The 25,619-nt window shown below is 50.0% G+C and overlaps 1 protein-coding gene across 28 annotated transcripts in view; it reads right to left on the bottom strand.

The window, feature by feature from the left end:
* Positions 1–25,309, bottom strand: part of FGFR2 (fibroblast growth factor receptor 2) — a 104,706-nt gene extending 79,397 nt beyond the window's left edge. For 21 of the 28 annotated variants that reach the window (XM_042238872.1, XM_060404521.1, XM_060404520.1 and 18 more), the window contains exons 1-2: positions 24,865–25,309; positions 20,767–21,056 (exon numbers count right to left, since the gene is read on the bottom strand). In XM_042238872.1, the coding sequence (XP_042094806.1) occupies positions 20,767–20,932 (166 nt within the window). In that variant the 5' untranslated portion in view covers positions 20,933–21,056; positions 24,865–25,309. Of the gene's footprint in view, positions 1–20,766; positions 21,057–21,644; positions 21,760–23,304; positions 23,643–24,495; positions 24,672–24,864 lie in introns of those variants that run through there. The other 7 variants (XM_060404509.1, XM_060404514.1, XM_060404505.1 and 4 more) reach the window with 3 other exon arrangements.
* Between the last annotated feature and the right edge of the window lie 310 nt (positions 25,310–25,619).

Raw genomic sequence — 25,619 nt, forward strand, 5'->3', positions numbered from 1 at the left:
CTCTGGGGCCAAACCCAGCCCATGGCCTGTTTTTGTAAACAAAGTCGTGCAGGTGCACAGCCATGCTCATCGCTTACATAATGTCCGGGGCTGCTGTGATATGACAGTTGACAGATCTGGTGACCTGCAGAGCCTAAAATATTAACAGTCTTGCCCTTTACAGAAAATTCGCCAGCTTCTGTTGTGTAGGATCATCAGAGAAGGCGTCTTTAGAGAGAAGGGAAGGGCAAAATGATGCTTACAAGATACTGCTATTAACTTAGTTGGAAGGTCCCCAGATGGGGCCTCCCAAGGCTGTTTAAGTCATAATGCTGCTAAATTCAATGACTAATAAAATGTACTGAACTCTGGATCCTGAGCAGAAAAGGGATGGGAAGAGAAATGCAGGGTAGAGGGGAAGAGGAGGAGAACAAAGAAGTCAGTTTGGCCCCAAATCTCAGACTCTCTCTCACTTCCTGCATCCTAAAGTCACGGCCACACAACATTTCAATTGACAAGCCTCTCCAGGGCACGTGGCCCACCCCCTTTTACAGCTGGTCAAAGCCAGGATCAGATGTCATTTGAGTCCTGGGTCTCCCACAACTGATTACATAAACAGCACCCACAATGTTAGAATGAATTGACACTGCCTCAGCCTGAGTTATCAAATAATCACTATTTATTAGGACCAGCATTGCATGATCAGCATGTCACCAAGAGTGTTGTGGAATTTGCTTTCCTCTGAGCCAGAACTGGTCATCAAGAGATGATTGAGCAAGGAAATAGCTGGACAGAGCAACAACACTTCCCTCCTTTAAGGGAGAGTCCCGAACCCATGTGGCCCATTCTGCTCTATTCTGTCCCCCTGGCCCTTGGAAAAGGGAAAGCCATGTAACTACTTCATGGAGGCACAGGAAGACTCTAAGACAGTTTTTTGTTTTGTTTTTAAGAAGATGGAAAAAAAAAAAAAGGGCAAGACACTTGCAGTTATGATGCAGAAAAATCTCTCTCCCAGACAAAAGGGAGAATTATGATTTCTCAAAGAAAAGCATTTTCACTAAGAATCCTCTCCTTCATCTGAAACAGGCAAACCACAAAGTCTTGCTGAAACCTAGGGTATCTAAGATGCTGGCCCAATATCACCAAAAAGACATCACTACCTGCTCCTGCAGGAGGAGGGCCACATCCTATTCAGGCTGGACACACAGGAGATGCTAGTGGAAGGGGTGCTGGTGGAGGACAGAGGAGTCTGGTATGCTACAGCCCATGGGGTTGCAAAGAGTGAACATGACTTAGAGACTGAACAACAACCTGCATGAGAAAAAGACGACACCCTGAGTTCCAAGTGCACTCTGCTCCTGCTTAAGCTCGTGAATGCCCCCAAACAGAATACTATTTTGAGAATCCAGCAAGCCATCCAATATGAACCTGATCTTCCAACTATAACTTATGGGGCCAGTCACCATCACCATCACTCTTCAAGGCTGAAGACACTACCAAGATCACAAGCACCACTCTTCTCAGAGGATAATCAAGAGGCTACCTGGATTTATGAAAGTGAAAGTCACTCAGTCGTGTCCAACTCTTTGCGACCCCATGGACTGTAGTCCATGGAATTCTCCAGGCCAGAATAGTGGAATGGGTAGCCTTTCCCTTCTCCAGCAGATCTTCCCAATCTAGGAATTGAACCAGGGTCTCCTGCATTGGAGGTGGATTCTTTACCAACTGAGCTATATCCCATAGATATAAAATGATGTTACTAATGATGGGCTCCCAGCTCAAAAGGACTGACTGATAAGGTGACTTGAGATACTAAAAGTGTTTTTAATTTCCAAGAAAACCAGGTGAAAACTATCACCCAGCTTTCCAATGAAATGATCAGCTTCAAGGATAGTAAAATAATTCCCCAAAATACATCAATAGGGTGAGGATGTTCATTTATAAAACAAGACCATCCACCTTCAAGCTCTGAAACCATTAACTACTCCCATGGGGAATTCAGAAAGTGTGTGCTCCTCCCTCCCCAGCTGATTATTCCACAATAGGCTCATCTGAGGGTCTGGGGCATCTTTGGGAAACCCCAGCAGAATCCTGTGATACTCCCACGTAATCTAGGAGGACACATTTTAGGGAGGGTGGGTGGATAACTAGAAAGAGGGGAAGAGGGAAGAAGGGGTTAAAGAGTCAGGGAGGGAGGGCAAGTGGGGTCTACGGTGGGAAGGGGTGGAATGACACACCCAGCCCCTCCCAGGCCACCCAATAGCTCCTGCGGCCTAGTTTGCCTGCGTCAAAGCCATCCCAGGCCACGATTCCAAGAACACTGATACTTATTAGCAGGGACCCAGACTGGCTCAGTGGAGGCAGTTCTCTCCCTGCCCCTCCCACGTGGCCCCCAGGGCTTGGTTTCCCTTCTTGGGCTGCCATCTCCAGGTGACTCCCCACCAGGTGCTCCCGAGTGCTCCGAGGACACCGCCACAGTGGGACCGCCCTCCTCTCGCTCAGAGGGGACAGTGGACCAGATCCTCCCAGGGCAGCAATGCTGCATCTGCGGGACCTGACCAACCCCTCTACCTTTGGACACGACCGCCTTCCAATGCCACATCACCAAGCCACACCACCTGCTCTATACCATAGGACAGTTGACACGGGCAGAGTATTCCCTGGGAGATCTAAACGATACCTTTTATGGCAATATTACCAGTTCCTCCATTTGTTTTTTTCTGGTGATGGAGCATACTTTTTACTCTTTTTCACAGAGGAGAGGAGCAATCACAGGGAGCACACAGTCCAACACGTCCCTCCTCTGTTCTCGCCAAAACACACCGGGAGAAGGTTCCAGAAGCCACCTTGCTACACAGCAAGTGCTCTTTCAGAAGCTTCCATAGACAGAAAATGTCTCTTCACACCTTTCGGAATATAAACGACAATCCACAATGAAGCGACAAGGCTGGCACAGTCGCGCCAGTGCCGGACTTTCGTCGTCACCACAGCTGAAAGCGCCCGACAGACAAAGCTTACTTTCTGAGGATGAAGAGGCACTTGTCCCTACTTGCTGAGTGCACGACCAGCGGGGACAACTCAGTTGTGCGTATCTTAGGTTGCATCATCTGAACTTTCTCCCCATGAGTTTCAAACACTTGAGAAGCGCCAGCGGCATCTTATCAGGCAGCTGCTTTCCAATAAATGGAGTAATCTGATATGAAAAAATGAGAGAGACGGGCACCCCTACAGCTTGGCGAAAAGTGAACAGGGTGAATAACAGCTGCCTCAGCTTATGGTCAGTGTGTGATTCCTGCTGGAGCTCCATCTCCTTCCCGCCCCTAAGAAACTCCAGAGCCCTGATCTACGGGAGCTACTGGAATTTAGAACTGAGGGGCGGCTGACTGCAAAGAGAAGATGTGTGACGTCAAACAGGGCAGAGGTCTGACGTCATGCTGACGTCACCAGCTCTACCTCTCAGGAAATCCAGACGGGGACAGGAGTCCTTGCTGGAGGCGACCAGAGTCCAGGGAGGGGCAGGGAGGTCTTGCAAAAGGCAGAACAGGCTGTGGTTTCTGGGACTTCGCTGCTGAATTCTTCGCCAGGCTGAATTCTTCCCTGGTGTCATCAGGAGGCCGTCTTGAGACAACCGAAGCAGCGAGCACGTTTGGAACGGGGAGCTATTTCAGGTAACACTTGACGCTGCCAAACCAGCCACGGCGGCACTTCAGACTGCCACTTTTTATAATGTTTGCCTATAAACTTTTCCCGTGTGGTTTTTGAAATGGCGCCCAAATGCAAACAGGGAACAGATGGGAAACCCATGTCTTGCCCTGTCCAATCGCTTCGTGCGGAACGGATGACAGGTTTAAACTGTTAAGGAAGAAAAGAGCAGCATATGCCACAGGGACAGCAAACCACGTCACTTCACAAATGCACCCTTTTCTGGGGCTTCCTTGGGACCAGTGTCTTTTCAAAGGTCAGGATGCTCACAGCTAAGAAGGGAAACTCCAGCTTCAAGGATGTGGGGTGGGCAGAGGGGTCCCCCAAGAGGTCTCTCCATCTCCGAAAGTCAGAGGCATCCAAACCCTTAACACATTCCTCCAGAAAAAGCGGACGAAAGGGAGAAAGAAACAGAAAGAAACAGATCCTAAACAGATCCCTCTGTGAGACAAGGAGGGAAGGGAGAGAGAGGAAGGGACATTCTACAAGGGGGTGTGGACAGCGGGGGCTCCCTTGGGAACTATAACACCCGCGTTTGGGGCGAGAATAGTAACCCAGCCTTGGTTCCTTCTGCCACCCTGCACAAGAAGAGCAAACATCTGTGCGGTGGGGCTGCCACTGTTTTGACAGAAGAGATACCCGGGATGGAGCTGCACGTGCCCCCGAACGTGGCAGTCCACAGGCACACAACAGGCAAGGGTCTGTTCCAGACTCGCCCTCTGGTCTTCACGATGGTCGCAGCAGCCACACCCCAGTCCTGCCAAGAAGTTTGAACTGGCCAATACCCCGCGATCTCTCCACAGGAACGGAATACAGAACTGCCTCACATACACGGCACTGCCAAAGCGCTTTTTACCAGCTGGACAGGGTCCAGACAGACAGACACCTGGCATCACTTTTCAGTGACCCATGGTGTCTTAGAGCACAGGGACTTTGGAAGCGCACAGCCTCCACTTTCCTACAGCACAGTTTCCATCTAGGTGGCATCCAAAGTTAGCTTCAGAAAGATCTAAAGGTCCCGGGATCCCCCTCATGGAGTCAGAAATGACCACCCTTGTGTTCCCCAGCATAGGGGCCCTGCAGACGGCCAGAGAGCAGAAGCAGAGCTGGCTGTTTTCAGCTCAGACAGCCTCGAAGCTTCGCCTTTACAAGAACGGGCTTGCAGAAGACAAAATCCGGACATCAAACGGAGGCCTTATAAGGCCTGGGTACTACTTGTTCCTTCGGGGTGGGAAGGGAGACACAAATACTCTGCACAATATAAAGATGAAAGTTCTCTACCTCAAGAAATACTGCCAACATAAAAATGGGGGCCTCAAGGAATTCAAAGCCCTGGAACATGGGAGAAGTAAACAGGCTGCAGTCTCCTCTTTCCAGCCCGTGGTCGGGGTGTCTTCTAGACTCATGTGTCAGGACTTAACACTCTCCCTGTGGGTATCATGGGGGCCAGGACGACCACTAATAAATAGCTGCCTCTGCCACAGAAGCTTGACTGTTCCAGAAACTCTAGCCTGGCTCGCATTCCCCCTGATCAGGCGGGATGATGGCTAATGCTTCCAATATGGTAACCATTAAAAATTATATAGTTAGGCACACCCCTCCTATAATTTAGGTCTCTCTTTGAGAAACAGGGCAAACAGCTCTCTGAGTCTGAGAAGAAAGGATATTTGTTGCTGCCTATGAGAAAATAAATGCATAAATAGTCCAAGTGCCGTAAAAAAGCACCATTTAAGAGTCACCATTATCGCCTAATATTTGAACCCAAAATGTAGAAATATCCACTCCCTAATTTGTCAGCATCCCTTGATCCAATGTTTTACACTCTTCATTATAGTGCTCTCCAATAGGGAGAAAGAGCGACACAAAAAGATATTTTTGCTCCTGGACATAATATGTGCATCAAACATTAGAGCAAAAAAACATTCCAGAGGTCCCCACTGGACCACCAAGAGGTGAGTATCAAAACAGAACCATCTGCAGAAGGTCCCCAGATATTGGCAGCTTTGGTTGAGCAAGAACTTCAATCTTGAGCCCTCTCTTCAAAAACCATTTCCCAGAGAGATAAGCCATTAGATGATCTCGTGCCTAGGAAGCCGAAAAGGACACTATGTCATATCGGAGGGGCTCCCCTGGCCCAGGTTGGACAGACGGGGAGCCTATTTGCTTGGCCACCTGGCCGTCCAGGCCCCAAGCCTTCTGGAGACATGCCTGCCAGACACAGCGGAGGAGGCTGGCCCTTCTCAAAACCTGGGCTTCCTTGGGCACGCTGTTCCAAGGAAAACCACATCATCAAAAAGCTGGCCCTGCAGACTGACCGAGACCACTGGAAAATCTCCCACTTTTTCTCAGTGGAAGGCTTTGTACTTGTGTCACCACAAGCAGGAAGGGGGACGAGGGGAGCGGGAGGGGAACTGATGAGGAGGTATAGGGATAAAGGAACAAGGGGGCTTAGGCCTGAGCCTTGTCGGCCCCCTCTTAAGGTCAAGGGTGGCCTTGCCAACTCTTCACCTGTAAAATGAATACACATCATCTCCGGTCCTAAAAAGAGAACCCTCTGCACCCCACAAAACACACGTTCCTCCCCGAGTCCTGGTGACAGCGCTTGGCCCCAGGCAGCCCTTTCCCCTGTACAAAGTTGGGGGGCCACCTTCCTCATCCAATGCTCCTCCGGCTCCCGGAGCTGTTCCCTGAGCCCAAGCATTAGGTCTCACTTCTGTCCCCTCCCTGGTGACTCTTCAGAAAAGGCGAGAATGGGCTGGGATGTTAAAAAGACCAGACTTAGAACAGGCCTGACTCTCAGCTCTGCCACTTAAGAGAGCGTGGGACCCGGGACAGGGCCCTCGGCTTCCTCATCACTCAGGGTTCTGCCCCTGCAGGCCAGGAACTATGAGCCAGTGCGTGGAAAGCTCCGCACACAATGGCTAGCACTTGGTGAGAACTCAGAGGTACCAGCTGTGGGGAAGACCTTGCCGTTGAAATCCTTATTCTTTGGCTGCAGTTGGCCAACCCTGAAAGGCGGAACCCCCTAAAGCATATCGTCCCAACTTGGAAGGGTGGGGATGACAGAAAGAGAGCCCCTAACACACGACTTAGAGCACATTTATCTATAGCTGCATCCTGTTTTCCATTGGCCTGTGTGTGTGTCTGTGTGTGCACACACACGTTCTCAAGAACAGGAACACGCACTGAGGCCTCCCTGCCCTTCTGGAAGCCCCTTCTCTACCCCCATAGCCGTGGATGCGCTCTGAACTCCATCCCCGGCTCCTCCAATGCTTTTGCCTATTTTCTGATCACCATCTCTGCAGCTCTTCCCACCACCACACGCCAGTGCCCCTCAAGTCCCTGCTTGTAGGTTCGTATTCCCACCTGCCGGAGGGAACACGTTACCTGGATGCCAACCGAGGTCCTCTCCAAAACAGACAGGTGACCTTCCACCTTGTCCTCCTCCACTGGCTTCTTGCTGAATAGAGTCTCCATGTGACATCAACTCAAGCCCCATGTCTGCCCTAAAGCCCCTATGCTCCCTCTCACCCCTCATCCCCAAAGCTCCTCCCCCTATTCACTCAGCCTTTGCAGAGCTGTGCCCCGACTCACAGCTCTGGAAAGAAAGCAAGGATGGATGTCACTCCCACGGGCCCACTGCTGCAGACCTCTGCCCTATCTCTGAAAGATCTCTGTAGTGCCTCTGCCATCTCTCTGAAAGATCTCTGCAGTTCTCATCATCTGTGGGTGGCCCCATGTTCATCATGAGCCACTAATCTTTTGAAAAGCAAATCTTACCTCTACTTAGAAAAAAAAAAGGGGGGGGGGCAGTGGGCACAGACCACTCCACACTTTGACAAGATAAAACCCAAAGAACATCACCCAGGCTAAGGCCTTGGTTGCTCCTGGCCCTAGATGCCTCTCCACTCGCCCCCTCACAGCTTAGGCTTGTCTGTTCATATGGGCACTGTTCCCTCTACCTACAACCCCAGTCCCAATACCCTGCATGGCAAACTCCTATTCAGGCGTCAAAGCCCAGCTCAAACATCTCATCTGTGAAAACTCTTCTGATTCCCATTAAGACGGACTGCACGGCTCCCGTCTCCAATTCATCGGGTCTTTGTTTCTCCATCTAGTATATTCCTACAGAATACAGTCTGTCTCCACCCACCCACCCATTCGAAGTGAGAGTTTGGGGTGGGCACTCTGCATAAAGACTTTGCATAAATACCATCCAGACATAGCTTCCAGGGCCCCACTTCCAAAGTTGCTAGGCCAGGAGACCTGAGGTAGGGTCTGAGATTCTGGATTTCTTCCAAGTTCCCAGGTAATGCTGATGCTCCTGGTCCAAGGGCCATCTCATGAGAAGCCCAGCTCCAGGATCCCAGGACAAGCTGGAGACCCGCTGTAGCAGTGATGAACCCAGTCCACTTGGGCAGCCCCTTCACATCACTCAGCCTCAGAGTCCTGCTTACTAGAACTGGCTACCTCTGGGCTGGTTCAAGGTCACCATGGGGACAAAACCAGAGGCTGCCTGGGAAGGCTTCTGGCAAGTGGAGGTACATCTGAGAGATGTCCCCCACCCCAGCAGAGGTTCCCTGCCCACCCTCAAGCACTGGCCAGGCTTCTGCTTGTGGCCTATAGCTTGATATGACTGATCAGCAGATTTTATTAATATTTTTCCAATCATGTGGGATTGAAGGCAGGAGGAGAAGGGGACAACAGAAGATGAGACGGTTGGACAGCATCACTGACTCAATGGACATGAGTTTGAGCAAGCTCCGGAAGATGGTGAAGGACAGGGAGGCCTGGCGTGCTGCAGTCCATGGGGTCGCAAAGAGTCGGACACAACTGAGCGACTGAACAGCAACAAAAATCACTAAGTAACCTCAATTTGCATTCGTCTGACTTTAAAACTGAGTTTTCTTTCAAAAGAACAAATCTACCACATCATATGTATATAAGTTACTGAAGCAGGGATTTTTGGAATGTTCCTAAACATTCAAGGATCTTATAAGAGTCACCATTATCAACAGCCACGTACAACACCCGTCTGATTCCTTTTGTAAAGGAAGAGGCCTGTGGCTTATGAAAATACCATTTACTATTCATTCATCCAACAAATCTGAGATACTTGTATGGGGCGGGGGGCACAGTAACCCCCACAGAACTCCCTAAGAAAGAGGATCCCAGCTCGACTCAAGGATGACTAATGGCAACCCCATGGCAGGCCACAAAAAAAATGCTGAATGCCTGAGGCCCTGGGTTCCAGCAAGTAGGGTAATTGGCCGGCATTCCAGAAAGCAAGCTCCAAAGCCAGCAATCTGACTACATTCCAGAAACAAGTTTTCAGGGGCGGTCGGTCAGCTTTCCACCTTAGCATTACCTGTGGCTCACAGGGCCCGTTACTAACACAAAGTAGATAACCAGTGCCAATTCAAGTGGATACATTTGCCCTCTAAGTCCCTTAAGTGTAGTCGTGCCAGTTCCGTGTACCGCAAGGACTTCAGTTTCTGTCCATGGAATTTCCCAGGCAAGAATACTGGAGTGGGTTGTCATTCCCGTCTCCAGGGGAATCTTCCTGACCTAGGGATTGAACTCCAGTCTCCTGCAATGCGGGCAGATTCTTCACCATCTGAGCCACCAGGAAGTTCCTTAACAGTCAGATGACTGTCCACATGTGACATTTTCCCCAGCCCCTCCCTCAGTGAGTACATTCTGAATACATGAATACTTTGAAAGTGACCCCAGTGACAAATGGGGGGGGAGGCGGGGGGAGGCAAGGGGGAAGAGAAGGTGAAGAGTTCTTTCCAGAGGGCAAGACTGCCTCCTGCACCTGTAACTCAGGACCTTTGGGGGGTATTGTTCAGCAAGTTTACTTAAAGGGCTCGTCCTTTCTTCTCTCAGCAGGACCCCAGCTTCAACACCGCTTCGGACCCTGCAGAGGCGTCCCCAGAAATGTTCCCTCCCCCAGCAGCATCCCAGCCATTTGCAAATGAAGGGACAGCAGCTGGATACTGGGAAACAGATGGGCCTCCTCATTTGCATGGGTTTGATCTGGCAGCCCTGGCCCCGCAAGTTCAGGCCCAGCCAGAGAAGCAACTGCGTTTGGGCAAAGGCACAGATTCCCAGCCCGCGGGGTCTCCAGCGAGCAGCTGGATCAGAAGGACCCCTGGGAGAGGTGCCCCTAAAGTCAGAGGGGGCAGGGAGCCTCTGCAGTGGGCGGGGCCCATCCCCAGCTGGCTGGGCCCCCGCAGGACCCAGGGAGGCCGGACAAGCCACAGGGATCACTTTTCTCCGGTGATTTGCGGAGAAAAGTCTCTCTAGGGGGATCCTGAGCTGGAGGACTGAAACCACATTCATTCAGGAAATTCCAAATTAAGATAGGCGCCACCGTGGTTAACCTTTCTCCCCAACTCTGAGCCGCCTATTTGCATGGAGGTGAAGGCTTCACGAAAACAAACAAACTTTCAAGAGTCTCTGCCTCCCCACCATGAGAGAGTGCTAACTCTTCGGGACCCCACAGACTGTAGCCCACAAGGTTCCTCTGTCCATGGGACTTCCCAGCAAGAACACTGTAAGTGGGTTACCATTTCCTCCTCCAGGGGAATCTTCCCAACCCAGGGATTCAACCTGAGTCTCCAGCATCCCCTACACTGCAGGCAGATTCTTGACCGCTGAGCCACTGGGGAAATCCACCTCCCAACAGAGCCCCTTTCAAAACCCTCAAGAGCATCCGACCTGGGAAGGGCTGTGCAAGGCTCCCCAGTATCTTAGCTTCCTGAGATGTGGACAAGGGCATACCAGGTCCTTTCTTAAGTGGAGACTTCACCCCTCTCCAGGGGATGAGGAGGAAGCCTTATTCAAACCTCTGAGTCCCCAGGCAAGGCCCCGAAGATGAAAGCAGAATCATGTTCATTGCCCAGTCCAGGCCCCCTGGCTTCCTAGGCCATCTCCCTGCTTCCACGTGGGTCAAGCAAGAAACTGCAGCTCCAGATAGACAAGGGAAAAAAAGAAGCAACCTACACAAGTGCCAACTGCAGGCTGCCCCGACCTCCTCACTCGCCATAACTTAAACTGGGGGCACAGGTGGCTCAGTGGTAAAGAATCTGGCCAGCCAATGCAGGAGACGCAGGTTTGATCCCTGGGTCAGGAAGATCCCCTGGAGGAGAAAATGGCAACCCATTCCAGTGTTCTTGCCTGGAGAACCCCAGGGATGGGGGAGCCTGGTGGGCTGCCATCTATGGGGTCACACAGTCAGACATGACTGAAGCGACTTAGCAGCAGCAGCAACAGCAGCAGTTTATCCCCACTGAGCCTGGCACAGAGCAGGAAACAGTAGGGTCTCAACTCAACTGAGGGGCAAACTATTCACCCATAGCAATTACGCTGCAGTGTGAAAGCTGTGCCACAGTCACGCCACAGCACTCAGGTCTAGAAGCTGCAGCTACATCAGGGCTTCGAGGTTTAGAGGGGACACGCTGCGGTGCTGCCTCCCCACCACGCATCATACAACTTCTCCCCCACACAGAGACCCCTCCTGAACACTGGCATCCTCTGAATCCGCCAAGCAGGTGATCGGTGCAAAGTACGGCTAACTGAATCAGCCCTGATTCACCCCCACGTCTAGCTGGAACCACTCAGAGAGCATTTAAAAAAAAAAAAATCATCAAACTGAACTCTATTTGCTTTAAAAACGGGCTCTGTTCCTCAGCCTCTTTTTTTCCCCTAGGACATCCTTCCTGGCCAAGGCCGAAGGAAGTGTAGGTGTTGGAGCTTCTGCCCTTTCATTCTTGGAATTTTTCCCCCCTTTTATTTTTATTTTGTACTTTTTTTTTTTTTGCCTTCCTAGTCTCTGACATTAACAGGCCCAGCATGCATCATGTCTATGACCAAAGGTTGCAGGAGCCCTGGGTATACCAGCAGTCTCACAGGTAGGCCTTGACCCAATCTCAAATCAGAAAATGCTCAAGAAAAGTTTAACACAACGTCAAACGGAGAACCAAAACGGAACACTGAGCAGGTCCCAGGGCAGACCACCCAACGCAGTCGGGACAAGAAGAACAGGATGGCCTGGAGCTGCTGCGTGGGAGCGAGTCCTTCCCGTCCTGACTCCCTGCCACAGGACACTAACTGGGACTCAGAGCAGCCACCCTCTGATCTCCTGGGCAGCAGAAAGGGTTAGCTTCTTACCGATAAGCGACATACCACCAGAGGCCGTTCCAGAAGAATCCCAAGGCAGTAATTACTGGAATGGTTTTACTGCCATGACTTTTCTTCAAATAGCTTTAGGGGAATAGATGTGGACAGATGAGAAGAAACAGCATTAACCAGCAGTGTCCTTACATGTTTGAGAGTCAGATGACAGATTTAGGAATAACCGGGCCCCCAAAAGATCCCACAAAAGACCCTCCTGCTCAGGAAAGAGGCAGGCACTGGGGAATCTTTGCTGCACCAATAAACTGACCCCAAGGCCTGGGCCCATGCTCACTAACTATGGGGTCTTGGAGGAATCATTTCATCTTCAAGAGTCTAGGTCAAGAGTTTCGTCCGTATAAATGGGAATGTGAATAGCTGGGGTCCGCTGCGTTATTAAGATTAGAGACAGTGCGGGGAGGAGGATCTACAGGAAAGTGGGCCAAAAGGTACAGATTTCCAGTCACAAGATAAAGAAGTCCCAGGGATAAAACGTAAACATGATGACCTCGGTTAACACTGCCGTATAGTTGGTATACATGAACGTTGCTGAGAGTAAATCCTGAGTGTTTTCATTACAAGGGAAAAAAACTTTCTTTTTCTTTTTGTGTGTGTCTTTATGAGATGCTGGATGTTAGCTAAACTTACTGTGGTCATCATTTCACAATACATATAAGTCAAATCACAATACTGTACGTCTTAAACAGTGCTGTCTATTATATCTCAATAAAACTAGGGAAAAAAGATTAGAGATAGTATGTCAAGGTACCTCACACAAGGTCCAACACACAGCAGGCATTTAATAGATATTGTTATCATCTGCATTCTCACCCTCTCAAGGAATGAATGGGCTAAAAAGACTATGACCCCACCCACACTGCCTACCCCTACTCACACCCTCATCCTTCGTACCCCCGCCCCACCTGTCCTGTCAAATAACCCCCAAGGGGTGTAACATACAAATAACTACTCAGCCCCCCTCCACCCCCAGTACCATGGGTACCATAAACAGCTCTCTGCCATGAAGACTGGAAGTCTAGACACCTATGCACTGAGGAAGGCCCAGCAGGCAGCCTGGAGGAAGTCAGAATATACCACCCTGGCAAGCCCGTCTTAACGTGCTATGGACACCACTCAAGGGCCAGGACCCAGGCAGAGAATGCAACACCCCTCCTTCCCACCAGCCAACCCCATAAGCCTCTCTCCATCCTCCTTTCTTTCTCTTTGGCCAAACCACACAGCAGGCAGGACCTTAGTTCCCCAACCAGGGATCGAACCCGTGCCCCTTGCAGTGGAAGGATGAAGTCCTAGCCGCTGGACTGCCAGGGAGGTCTCCCCCCATCCTTCTGCACAGGGCCTTTTGACAATCCTTCGTCTGGAAGTCCCCAAACACAGAACTCCCTGAGAAAATACATTGCTCTTTGTGAAGCACACATCCCGCTATTATTACATAGCTGCAAATGACTTTAGACAGGGAAAAAAAAGTCAACCCTGAACTGTTTGGACCACAAGCAGCAAGAGGATCACATTTCTAAAGTCCAGATTTGTAAATGCCCCAGATAATAAAAAGGGTTGGATAAAACCAGAGCCAAGAGCTCCCTTTCTATTTTAATTAATGTAAATACCTCTCATCAGAAGACTAGACATCCTACATGGTGGGGTAAACATCCCTGAAATATTGACTAGACATCCTATCTCAGGTTTTTACCTAAAGGAGGAAGTTGGGTGGGGCGGGGAGGAAATAAGCACTCACTGAGCACCTAGTATCTGCTAGGAAATACAGTGACGGCTTTACATCCATTTGCATTTAATCCTTAAGGTCCCCCTTACAAGATATTTATTATCAGATAGACTTTTAGATAAAGAAAGGGAGGCTCAGAGAGGTTATCCAACAAATCCAAGGTCACAGCACCAGTAGATATAGAGAGAGTCAAACCTGCCTTGTCTAGCTTTCAAGGCCAAGTTCTTTTGGAGAGTTTCTGTCCCCAGAAAGCACATCACATACCATTTAAAATGATTTTATTCATGTCTATGAAAAAAAAAAGCAAATGCAGAATTTAGGCTAATTATATAGAGGCTTCCTGGTCTTTTACAGGCGTGAGTGAGTGATTTTCAATTGGAAACCTTTATAATATTTAGGATCTATAATTAATTGTGTGCCCACCTAAGAAGGCAACATGTTTCGGTCAAGGTCAGGAGGCTTAGAGGGATGGGAGGGAAGTGGCTTCTTTGGAGGGTGAGGGGCTACCCATGTGGCAGGCAGGATCTTAGTTCTCTGACCAGGGATTGAACCCAGGCCCTTGGCAATGAAAGGGCTGTGTCCTAACCACTGGACTACCAGGGAGTTCCCAAGGGAAGGCGGCGCCTTGAAGGCAGTCACACTCCTTTGAGGCAATCTCATCATCTATTCATGATCTGAAGTTTAAGGATTTTCAAAGAGTTTAAACCCTCAACTCACCCCTGCAAAGATCTTCCAATTCAGCTTACAGCACTGCCTCACTCCCCTCAACACACAACGCTGGCCTTTTCAATGTCTTGATATCTTTAAAACATTACAATTGGTCACGTATGTAAAAACTGAAGCGTAAACTGGTCTTTAAAAAGAGGTCACACATAGTAACTTAGAAGGAGTTCTCGCGTAGAAAATAATCATCATGGTTTATACAGAGTTTATTGTACTAATGTCAGAGCTCAGAACTGGGCTCTTTTCTTTCAAGTAAAGTGCTGCATATAAATCACAAAATATATACATCCCTTGTTCTCAATTCTGAATCTATCGGTATTTTCCTTATAAGCTATTTTTTTTACCTCCTCATAAAACATGTTCACCACGACTCGATATTCTATATACGCGCATTCCATTCAGACACGACTTGGAATTTACCATGCTTTAGTTGGACAGGGGTTAAAGGAAAGAGTAGGCCACACCTTAGCTCCCTGACTCAGTACAGTCAAGAAGAAGCTGAAATTTTTAATATCCACATGAAAATGGCAAAAGTCCAGAATGGGACGTAACTACTTATGGTGTTCTGAAGTGGAATAAGTGACAACAGCTCACACCCAACATCTTAAAACTCCATCAGTGTACAAAGCTCCTAAAACACAAATTACTGAAGCTCTAAAGCCTGCCTATTTTGCTTGACCTGTACTCTTTAAGGACGACCGTGGTCTAAACTGGTCATTACATATCCTTTTGCATGAACCTATAAATGGTAAAAGCTTGAAGTTATACAAACAGAGGCCAGTGAAAGCCTGCAACCACCACCTACCACGGATGTGGCTACCATCTTGGATTTCCTATCATCCCCTAAAATGGGATGGTAACAATCAGAACAAGGGAGAAAAAAAAAAACTGGGAAAAGCGTGACCTCTATTAATTTCAGAAAGAAACATCTCCAGGACATGGGGGCCCATCATGGTGAAAAGGCCAGCAGCTTGTTCAACCAGACTTCTTCACAGAACCAGCCTTCCCTCCCTTCCCCACCTCCTCTCATTCCCTGATCCAGGAAAACCAGAACTGAACCTAGTAGGGTCACTCCAGGTCTACCTGAGTGATCAAGAGGAAGTGGCCAGTGTGTACAGATTCTCAGCCTGCCAGAAAGCCTTAAGGCTTCCCACGAAGATAAACACTGTCCCCAAAATGGAATACGAGCTGCGTAGAGCTTTATAAACTCAAGTTCAAGAGCCTCTAGCAAGTCAGAGCTGAATTCTTCAATCAGAGCTGATTTGTTCATCGTGGATTTAATGATCAGAAACCCCTCTCCTCTTTGGCTTAAGGTCAAACATTCCACCCTTGCTTTAGGTCCATGGTTTGGCACATACGGCCTTCAACACGGTCACCGTCAGTTTAAAGATACTACCAAGACAGCAGAGTCAGAGGGGACACGGGGAGGGTGTGACACGGTTAACCACACCAGGCCCCGCAATGCCAGGGAAGCTGGACAAAGAGCCATTTCTAAATCTCACTTGGATACAGAAAAAGCACAAAAAGGATGCAAAATCGAAGGCTAAAGTAATCTCTCCAGAAAAACGAAATAATACTAAAGACCATGCGTCTTTTGCACAGCCTCATAAAATGCACTGGATCAGAAAACCATTTGTGGCATAGCCTGAAAAACTTCCAAACAATCACTTCTGAATTGCCTACCTGGCAAGCCACCCTGCTACAAATCTTAACCAGCACAGCAGAAAGTAACACACAAATTGTATTTCCTATGGAACCAAAAATCCCATACTCCATTTCCCATCTTTCCCTTTAAAGACTAAAATAAGAGGATTTTTTTAATGGAAATGTACAATTAAGCCAAACTCTAATTGGGGGGTGGGGTGGGCAGTGTGCCGGCGGGGGGGAGATAGCCTTTTAACAATTATTCTGGATATGTAAACACCCAAACAAGAGACTGCAAATGGGAAGGCTCCTGGACACATTTTATTGAGAATGTAAACATTAAACAAAACTCTTCCTGTTTAAACACTACCCCAGTTATTTCATAACCGTGTAATTATTCATTAAGCTTGATATTGAAAACATCTCATAGGGATTGCTCTAGTTATATGAATTCTCACCCTCAACTTAATGGGAAAGGACTTGAAAGCAACAAGTCTTCAGTGATGGCCTAGTGGGAGCTAGTCACCTAGTAGGTGTGTGCCTGCTAAATCACTTCAGTCGTGTATGACTCCTTGCAGCCCCATGGACTGTAGCCCACCAGGCTCCCCTGTTCATGGGATTCTCCAGGCAAGAATACTAGAGTGGGTTGCCAGGCCCTGCTCTTGGGGATCTTCCCAAAAGAGGGATCGAACCGGAGTTTCATTATGTTTCCTGCATTGGAGGAGGGTTCTTTACCACTAGCGCCACTCAGTGCTTTAATTGGTTAAAATAAAAAGCAAAATACACACACACTTCAAATCTGCATGAGAGCGGACCAGTAGAGAAAATATACAAATACCAATTCTCTGGGCTTGCTAAATTTTTGCTCTAGAAATAATATTAAACACAGCTCTTTGTCTATGAATTGTGAAATACTTTATATACTAATAAAGAATGTGTACTTCATTGTGTATTTAACTGCACAAGCCTGCATTTGGTTTAATTTACTAAGAATAAGTCCTTGTTCCTAAGCTAACTATCAAGTTACAGTCAACTCTTAAATATTAACACTCATATTGAGGAACAAAGATGCAGATAATACAAAACAGAAGATTATTTTAAATCATTCATTCTTGGTATGCGGATATATTCTTTTTTTTCTTTTCCTTTTAACTTGCAATTAAATGCGTATGGCTGATATTATGGCCTTTACAATACTTCTAACGAAAGATCTAACCCACACTGGAAAATTCTGACAGTGGGGAAGTCTCCATGTAGACCCCCTGCTCCATCTCTCTGCTATTGAACTTTGGACCAATTCACATCAGCTCAGGACAGCATGACCTCAGAAGGTTGCCCCAAAACTGACTGCAAAAAAAAAAAAAAAAAAAGCAAACTACTTTCTTCCCAGGTTGTTACTTCTCAGCGTCAAACTTTCTGGAGGGTGGGAAAGTAATTAAAGGTTTTGGGTTGGAAAAGGCCTTTTATTTTAACTCCTACTGGGCTGGTGTAAACAAAGATGTCGTTAAAGTCAACAACGACTTAATTAACCAGAGTAGGTGACAATGTCAGGAAGAACTTGAAAGCAAGAGTCCTCTCTGCTACAGGGTAATCAAGCTTGACTATAAATAATTAGAACTTTAATCAACAGAACAGTACTTGGCATTGAGGACTGGCCGCCTAGAGTCAGTAACTGAGTTTAAACCCTGCACAGCTGGTCCCCGACAAGAATGACTGACCAACCAAAAATACTCATTTTTTTAGTCTGGAATATTAACAAGTAAAGTCTTCTAGAGATTATTTTCTGAAGTCAGTTGAGTAGACCCAAACCTACAGCTACCACTTCAGAACGTGTCCAGAAGACAAATGATACATGACAGGTGACGGGATATATGATCATGATACATGGTAGATGAGATGATGTTGATACATGACAGGATGATAGATGATGGATGGGATGGGATGATGATCAATGAGATGATACTGTACAAAGCTGAGACAATTGGAAAAGGATTCTCTAGAGGGAGGGCTCAGGCCCCTTCCTGGAACTTAGTCACATTTTTCTCTGGCCACATTTATCTAAACTGAGCTTTCGCATTAGCAAGCCAAAAAGTCTTCCAAGATAAGGCCCTGTAGGATAGAAAGTCAAGGCTGAACTTACTTTATCCAAAGCTATAGTTAAAACATGCCATGGAGGACAGATAGCGACTGATGGACACACATGGATGGGGGACTCTGTCGGTCTCTCTCCAATTCGCCAGGACCACAGCCTAAACTGGAGCTGCCCGACTTAGTCTGCTTCCAGTTGCTAAAAATTTTTCTTTCTCATCTATAATTAGATTACCTTCCTAATAGCCTCTGACACCAAAGCTAAACTCCTGCGCTGGAAGAATTCATCTTAGGGCTCAAATCAGTCGACAGGGGAAGTGCAGACCCTACAGAAAGCCAACACAGCTGCTCCTCCATCAGCGAACAACTTTCTTCAAAAGCCTAGATGTCTCCTGATGTTGTGGCAACTGACACAGCCAGCCCATGGGACTGGGAAGATGGGCGTGCCCAACTCACCAGGAACAAGGACAACAACTTGTCCCAGGTACTCATTAGACAGCAGGACCTGTGCTAACTGCGTTTTACGTCCAGACCCACTTAAATCTCCTAGCAACCTTTTTGAGGCGGGTCATCAGAAGGCTTCTGAAGATATCAATATTCATTTAACATTAATAAAGAGACCCTGAAGATTATCTAATCCAGCCCTCAGATGACAGAAAAGGAAACTGAGATCCAGGGGGTTGTGTGCTTTTTCCAAAGCCACCTCTTTCCAGGGTTTTGCACAGCTTCCACTAAACCTTTGAAAAAAACCTCTCACAACTCTGGACGCAAACCTCATAGGAGCTGTGAACCCCAAAATATGACCTCCCGTTTCAGAGAATTCAGGCACCTCCCCTCAACCCCCAAGTGCATTCACAGATGCCAGGCTGGGAAGACCAGCCTCCAACAACACTCACATTGTTGAATGCACATTTCTACACAAAGAACTGCCGGGGGGTACTGCGTCCTCGTCCGTCTCCACCCCCTCCCCATCCCTGCCTCACCTCTTCCTACCAGTATGTGCACATATATTTTTAAATTCCCTTCAATAATTAAAGACGATAAAAAGAAGTCCTCCAGGACCATTTTACACTTTATGTTGAAATAAACTCCCAATCACGCTGCCCTGAAAGTCGAAATGAGAAATGACATTTTCTTCCTAACCTAGGCCATTCCTGGGCTCACACTGCAGGAAACCCTCCTGTTCAGCAGCCTCAGTGTGTGTACTGAGCCATGCACCCCAGGGAAAACCGGCAATTAGAGAAACATCCATTTTAATTATTAGCAAAATTAAAGACGTACAGGCATGACTTTCAGAAACTGGGAACCTTTTCCCTCAAGTTAAGCCCTTTAAACATGCATCCCCATTGCAAGTGACATTGGAGCTCATGTCACCAGGAGGCAGTTCCATAATCCCTGGAGCCAGAGCCTGTGAACACTTCAGACGCAAACTCCTACCAGGTTCCCTACCGGAGACTTGGAAGCCACTGCAGCGTCACTACACCTGTTTACTACAAACCTCCATACCTCTAGGTAAGAAAAAGGGCACAAGCTTCCACTCGCAACTGCTGAGCTGCTTCTAGTAAGAAGCGCCTCCATTTTAGAAAAAAAAAGATATGCCTTTATCCTTGCATGACTCAGGGTCTCAGTGGGAGCCCCCCTCGGATGAGGACACAGCCCTCCCCTCCCGGTCTGGTCCTGGACAGGCTTGCGGTCTTCTTCCGAGCAGGGTCTTTTCCAGAACAGCTGACCGACCCCAGCCCACGCAGGCCCCCAGAGCTCAGCAGGCACCAGGTGGGCTCTCAGCAAACAGGTTCATTAAGTGGCGATGAGTGCTAGGATCTGCCGTTTTATTCTCGGATTACCACTCGAAAAATAACTCAGCTACCAATATTCCCTACTGATGACAGATCTCGTGCGGCACCAAGTTGAGGCTGGGCTACCGACGTCGCGGAAGGACCCAGGAGAAGAGGTTCCAAGTCTGCCTGGCGGGAAAATTCAGCCCTTGTGAGTTTTGTGCTCACAACTGGCCTCATGCCTTTCTGCATGTTCCAAAATGCATAATGTGTTGCCTGCGTGCAATTTCCACAGCTGAAACACCAACGCACACCCTGTTAGATCTGGAAGTTCTCAGAGATTCGGGAAAGGCCCAGGTACATTTCAAATTGACCTAAAATAGAATCTGCTGCTCTGTGACGTGTGGCTTAAGTATTATGAATTACAAGGGCTAAAAAGAATGTAATGTCTCAACCCTCTCCACGCTGAAGTTCAGAAGCTTTCTCTCCTTAGACAATGAAAATAAAATGTCAGCATTTCAGAGGTTGGCAATTTCCCTGCATGACTCCTTTTGCCGGCAAACTGCAATCCTTTACATTGTGAGCAAGACTCTCTCGGGTAAGCAGGGAGTGGTAGATGGCATTCAACTCTGAGCTGCCTGCCACGGCTCTCCTGGCACTGGATGAACTGCCAGCCGCCTCCCTTACCCAGCACAGAGAAAAACGCACACGCCAAGAAACCACCGAACTACACCACCCTGCCCTCAGCGTGACAGCTGAGAACCTTCTCTTGTAATCCCTGGCTTGCAGGGGGCAGAGAGCCACAAGCTCCGCTCTTAGAGGTCTCCTTTACAACGCAAGGGGCAGCTGATTCTCAAACAGGCCTTGACCTCACTGCCACTTCCCCCAGACAAATCCCCAAACTTGGTACCCTGAGAGCGAAATGAGATAACTTACCTTCCGGCTCAACCGTGGTATCGTCAACTAAATTGAAGGAGGGCCGGGCCAGGGACAAGGTTGCCATGGTGACCACAACCAGGCAGAGGAAGCGACCCCAGCTGACCATGGTTACAGTGCCGATCCCCTGTCCTCTTCCATATCTCCATGTGGACGTTAATCCCATCTGCACCCTTCCTCTACGAGCATGGACTGCCTGCAGCAATGCCTTCAGCCGGCGGTGGGCTCAGGAATCAAGGTGCTGCGGCAGCCGCTCGCTGGCCTTGCCGCTGCTGCTGCTGCTGCAACCTCTAGAGGAGAGAGACACTGCAAGTCAGTGAAATCTTCCCCAATACCAATTTAGTTCAACCCAGTTCTCTTTCATCATCTGCAAATACCTTCCATCCGCACCTGAGTCCCAGGGGTTTCCACCAGACCGGTCCACAAAAACGTGTTAGGCTGACGGTTGAGAAAGCCTACTCTTAGGAAACAGAGATAAAAAGAGTAGCTACAGGACCCAGATACGTGCAGCCACTTCAGCTGGGCAAGCGGACTCTCTCCTCCTACCCACTGTCACCTCTCCCGCCCTCCAAAAGCCAAAGCTACGTGACCTTAGTTTCAAGGGCAACTACAAAAGCCAAGTTAACGATGCTCCGGCTGGCATAGCCAGCCTCTTGTTAACTTCTTTCACACCAACTGGGCTTCAGAGGTGTCTGCTTCTGGGGGTTGGAGCTAAGTGGCTTGCTCCACCCTCCCTGGAGCCCTCGGGAGGAAGGGAGACCAGCAAAATAAAAAGAACCCCAGGAAGGCGACCAAAAATTCCCACCAGTTTACACTTGTCAAGATTCATTTTCAAATGCAGAAATGTATTTCAATCTTTTCGCCAAGCAGACACTTACAAAGAATGAACGAGACTGCAATACATTCAAAGCAGCTGATCCAAAAAGAGGTTCAAAGCTTGAATCCCATTCCACTGTGACGAATGGCAGCCCAGGCCTAGTGCGTGTCTTCAAACTAGACAGAGTGCATTAAGAAACAGAGCAGATGCAAACTCCTTTGAATAACACGGGTGTTCATTAATGATGATGATGGTGATGATGATATGTAAATTACTCTCAGGGTAGGTGATTGGGCCAATAACTTTCAATATGCTAACTTACTGACTAAAATTTCAGAACAGAAGTTACCAGGGGGTGTTCAATGTACTAGTCTGCTCACCCATTTAATTCAAAAGCAAAGAGAAATTTCCAAGCTTAAGATAATCCAAGACTTTACATTTGTTCAGTATCAATTACTAAGAATAAGAACCAAAATGCACAAGCTTCAGAGAATTTGATCCAATCACAGATTCTGTGAATTACATATGAAAGAACCACATTTTATAGGATTGAGGGTGGAGGTGAGACCTTTAATATACAAATCTCGAAACCCCACGCTTTCTGCTTGCGGACTTCATGTTTCAGATTATGACTTGGGATTTCAATACTGCTTGAGCGTCCCCAAAGCTACATCAGAATAAACTTTCAGCCTTGACTAAGGATTAGAGTGAGCAAGGGGAAAAGAGGACGCTGCTCCACTTTCAGAGGAGGAAAAAAGAAAGCCTCTTCTTCAAAAGAAAGCACACGTGAAATGGTGTGATTCACAGCAAAAGAAGAGCGCGTGCGTCCACCCCGTGCTTTCAGATTGCTTGAAGGATTTCTTTGGCCAGTTTTTCTTTCCTCTTTGAGGTAAGAGCCTCAAAAGATAAGTCCATATCTATTTCTACATACACGTGGGAGGAGAATACACAAACATTCTCACTGATTTACGAAGCATTTCCAGAATGCATGGGAATTTTTTTGCCTCTAACACAACTCCAGGAAAATCCCAGCAAGAGAGTGGGCCCCAGACTGCTTCCCCAGCCCCCTCACCTACCTGTCCTAGCCTGAAGGAGCTTCCTTTGCAGGGAGAGGCGGACAGTGAGTGACCTCAGCGAGATCTCAAGCCATCCCTTCACCCCATCAGCTTGCACCAGCAACTGACTTATGTAGCCATTTCCAGATCCAGGCTCCGCGGCCACCCCCTTCCTTCCCAAATCTCTGGAAAGTGGAGATGGAGGGTGGCAGGTCCGCACAAATCCTCACCCGAGTGGACAAAGGTATGGAGGGACCTCCTGGGCAGGATAATGAGGTCCCCAGGCTCAGTGTTGGGAACACAGGCCCAGCGTGCCGCTGCCGGCCACAATCCCAGCTTCCTGCCTTCAATACCATAATCCTTCCTGGAGTCTGAGCCTCAGTGAAAGCCCCAGCGTGTTTATTTTTCCCCTTGAAAGGGAACTCTCTTCTCCGCTTGGGAGCGGGAGGAGTTGTCACCCTCCCAGTGATGGATGGCTCTTCCTGGCCACCCGTTCCCCAACCCCCCTGTCCATTTTCACCTCGGCACAAGCCTGCCCCCAAAGACAGGCAAAGTGACAAGCGAGAGGGCTTGGCTGGGGAGCGGTCCCTATACCAGATCCATGCAATTTACAGAACATTCCCAAACCCTCCACCCTTCAAGAAGCCAAGCCAATATAGCACCCACCTTAACTGAGTCTCTACCCGAGCACTTGGGAGCTTCTTTCCCGGCAGATTTCCCATCAGTCAAAAGTGCCAGGCAAGGTGGGGGGTGCCCAGGCCCCCAGGAGGCAGACCCACCTTCTAGGCTCCAAGCCTCCCTAGGACCCCCATGCCTGAACAGAGCAGGGGGCTCTCAAGGGGTCAGATGTGGTGGGGGTGGAAATTCCTCAACACAGTGAAATTTCAAGACAAAATACAGGCTGACCCAGGACCACCTTCTCTTCCCCGTTAACCCCCGGCAAGCCAAGAACTTGCAGCAGCTCCGGGAGAACTCAACATCACCAATCCGGTTTCAATTGTAGCAGTTGTTTCATTTGTGTGCTAGGAATATAGTGAATTTCTCCCCCTTCTCGGGGCGCTAAAGAGCTCAGAGAAATCTGCATTTTAATTGACATTCCAGGGCGAGAGAGAGGGGCGCCCGATTGCTTTTCTATTCAAACTAAACAGGCTTTTCAGATGAAAATGAGTCGAGGCCGGTGGAAGATTTACAGGGATTTGGGACCCAGGGGACAATGGGGTTTTAAATGTTGATAGCGCTTCACGCCAAACACATAATGGGTGAAAGAAGGTTTGCCTTTAAGGGTGGTTTTATTGAATTGGGCGAGAGGAAGGAAGGTCCGGAGAAGAGTTTGCAAAGGAGCGGGAGGCGAGGGGAGCGGCTGAGGCTCCACGGCCCCGAGCCGGACCCCTTCGCCTGGCCCGGTGGCCGCGAGGGTCGGAGCCAGCGCCGGGCCCAGCCCTCGGCTGACTCCCCGGCGCGGCCCTGGAGCTGAAAGAATGAGCGCGCAAGTTAGAACTCGCCTGCGCTTTCGACATCTCCGAGCTGCTGCCGGTAGAGCAGGCAGCGAACTAGAAAAAGTCGGTCCAGTTCGCCCCCTAGCCCCAGGCGAGCCGCGCTCCCTCCAGCCGAGACGGCGGCTGCGGGCCAGGGAGGCCGAAGGGCACTGCAATCGGGGAACCGGAGCAGCCCCCCTCCCAGAGTGCCACCCCCCGCCCCGAGCCCTCGCCTACCCTACAGAGGTGTTGCCAGCCCCACCTCAGCGGACCCCTCCCGGGGAAGGGTCCCCGGCCCGGGCCTGGATGGAACGGAGTGGGGGCTCCCCGGGCCTCGGAACGAGGCACCTTCGACGATGTCCCCTCCGAGTCTGGGACCTACCGGGCTATGCCACCAGCGAGGCTGCCCCGCCGCTCGCCCGCCAGCTCTGGGGTCGGAGGATCGCGCCCCGCCAGTGGGAGTGCGCCGGCCGGAGTTTGACAGGGAGGCGGGCGGGGGCGGGGGGTGTCAGCGCCAGAAGCAGATGTCAGCATCTGGATGGGGGTGGAAGCGGCAGCACTGCCCAAACGCCAGCCGTCAGCAGGCACCCAGCTCCCCCATCACCTATGCAGCCAAAGAGGAAGGACAGGGAGCCGCCTCCACAGGGCCAGCCCTCCGTTCCGGAGGCCGTGCACCGGGTGTCTCGGGCTTCCACTGCACCCACTCTCCCGCCCCGCGAAGCTCCCCCGAGGCGCCCGACTCGGCGATTACCTTGAATGGCAACGATCCCCGGCGATCGGGTCTGTCCCCGCGCCCAGCGTGGGTCGGGATGGAGCAAACGACCAACTCCCAGCAAAAAAAAAAAAAAAAAAAGTGGTCCTCGCCGGCGCCAAAGTTCCGAGGCTTCACGCGCACCCCAGGCTGCGGAGGCGCGCAGGCATGACGCCCGCGGGCTGCGCTCGGATTTGGGGAGCGGGAGGAAGAAAGGAGTTGGGCTTGGCGTTTCCTCCACCAAACTTCGCTCGCAACTTGCGAACGACTGGAGCGCGGAGGAAAGCCGCGGCCTCGGGGCGCCCGGGCCCCGCCAGCCTGGAAAGGAGTCGCCGCGCCGGGCCAGCTACGCCGCGCGCAGACCCCGCGGCGCCCGAGCTTTGTGGCGGCCGCGCTCACTCCCTTGCTCGCCCGCCCGCCGGCTCGGCTCTCCGCGGCGTTCTCCGAGGCTGCCGCCGCCGCCGCCGCCCCCTCCCGGCGGGTCACGCCCCCGCTGAAACCCGAGCCGTTTCCTGGACGGCGGCGCCCGCTCTGCCAATCAGCGCCGCGCGCCCCGCCGCCCCGACTCGGCGCGGCTCCCGACGCCTGCGAGCGGCCCCGAGACCCCGGCGGGGAGGGCGAGGGGCCCCGGGCCGCACCGGGGCGCAGAGGGGCAGCAGGCAGCATCCTCCGTGGATGCGGCCGGGGCCCGCGCCCCCTTCCTCCCCTGGGCAGTTCGCCTGATCCACGGTTTGCCGGGTGGTTACGTTACGCTG

This window comes from Ovis aries, chromosome 22, assembly GCF_016772045.2.
Source record: "Ovis aries strain OAR_USU_Benz2616 breed Rambouillet chromosome 22, ARS-UI_Ramb_v3.0, whole genome shotgun sequence".
Lineage (NCBI taxonomy): Eukaryota > Metazoa > Chordata > Mammalia > Artiodactyla > Bovidae > Ovis > Ovis aries.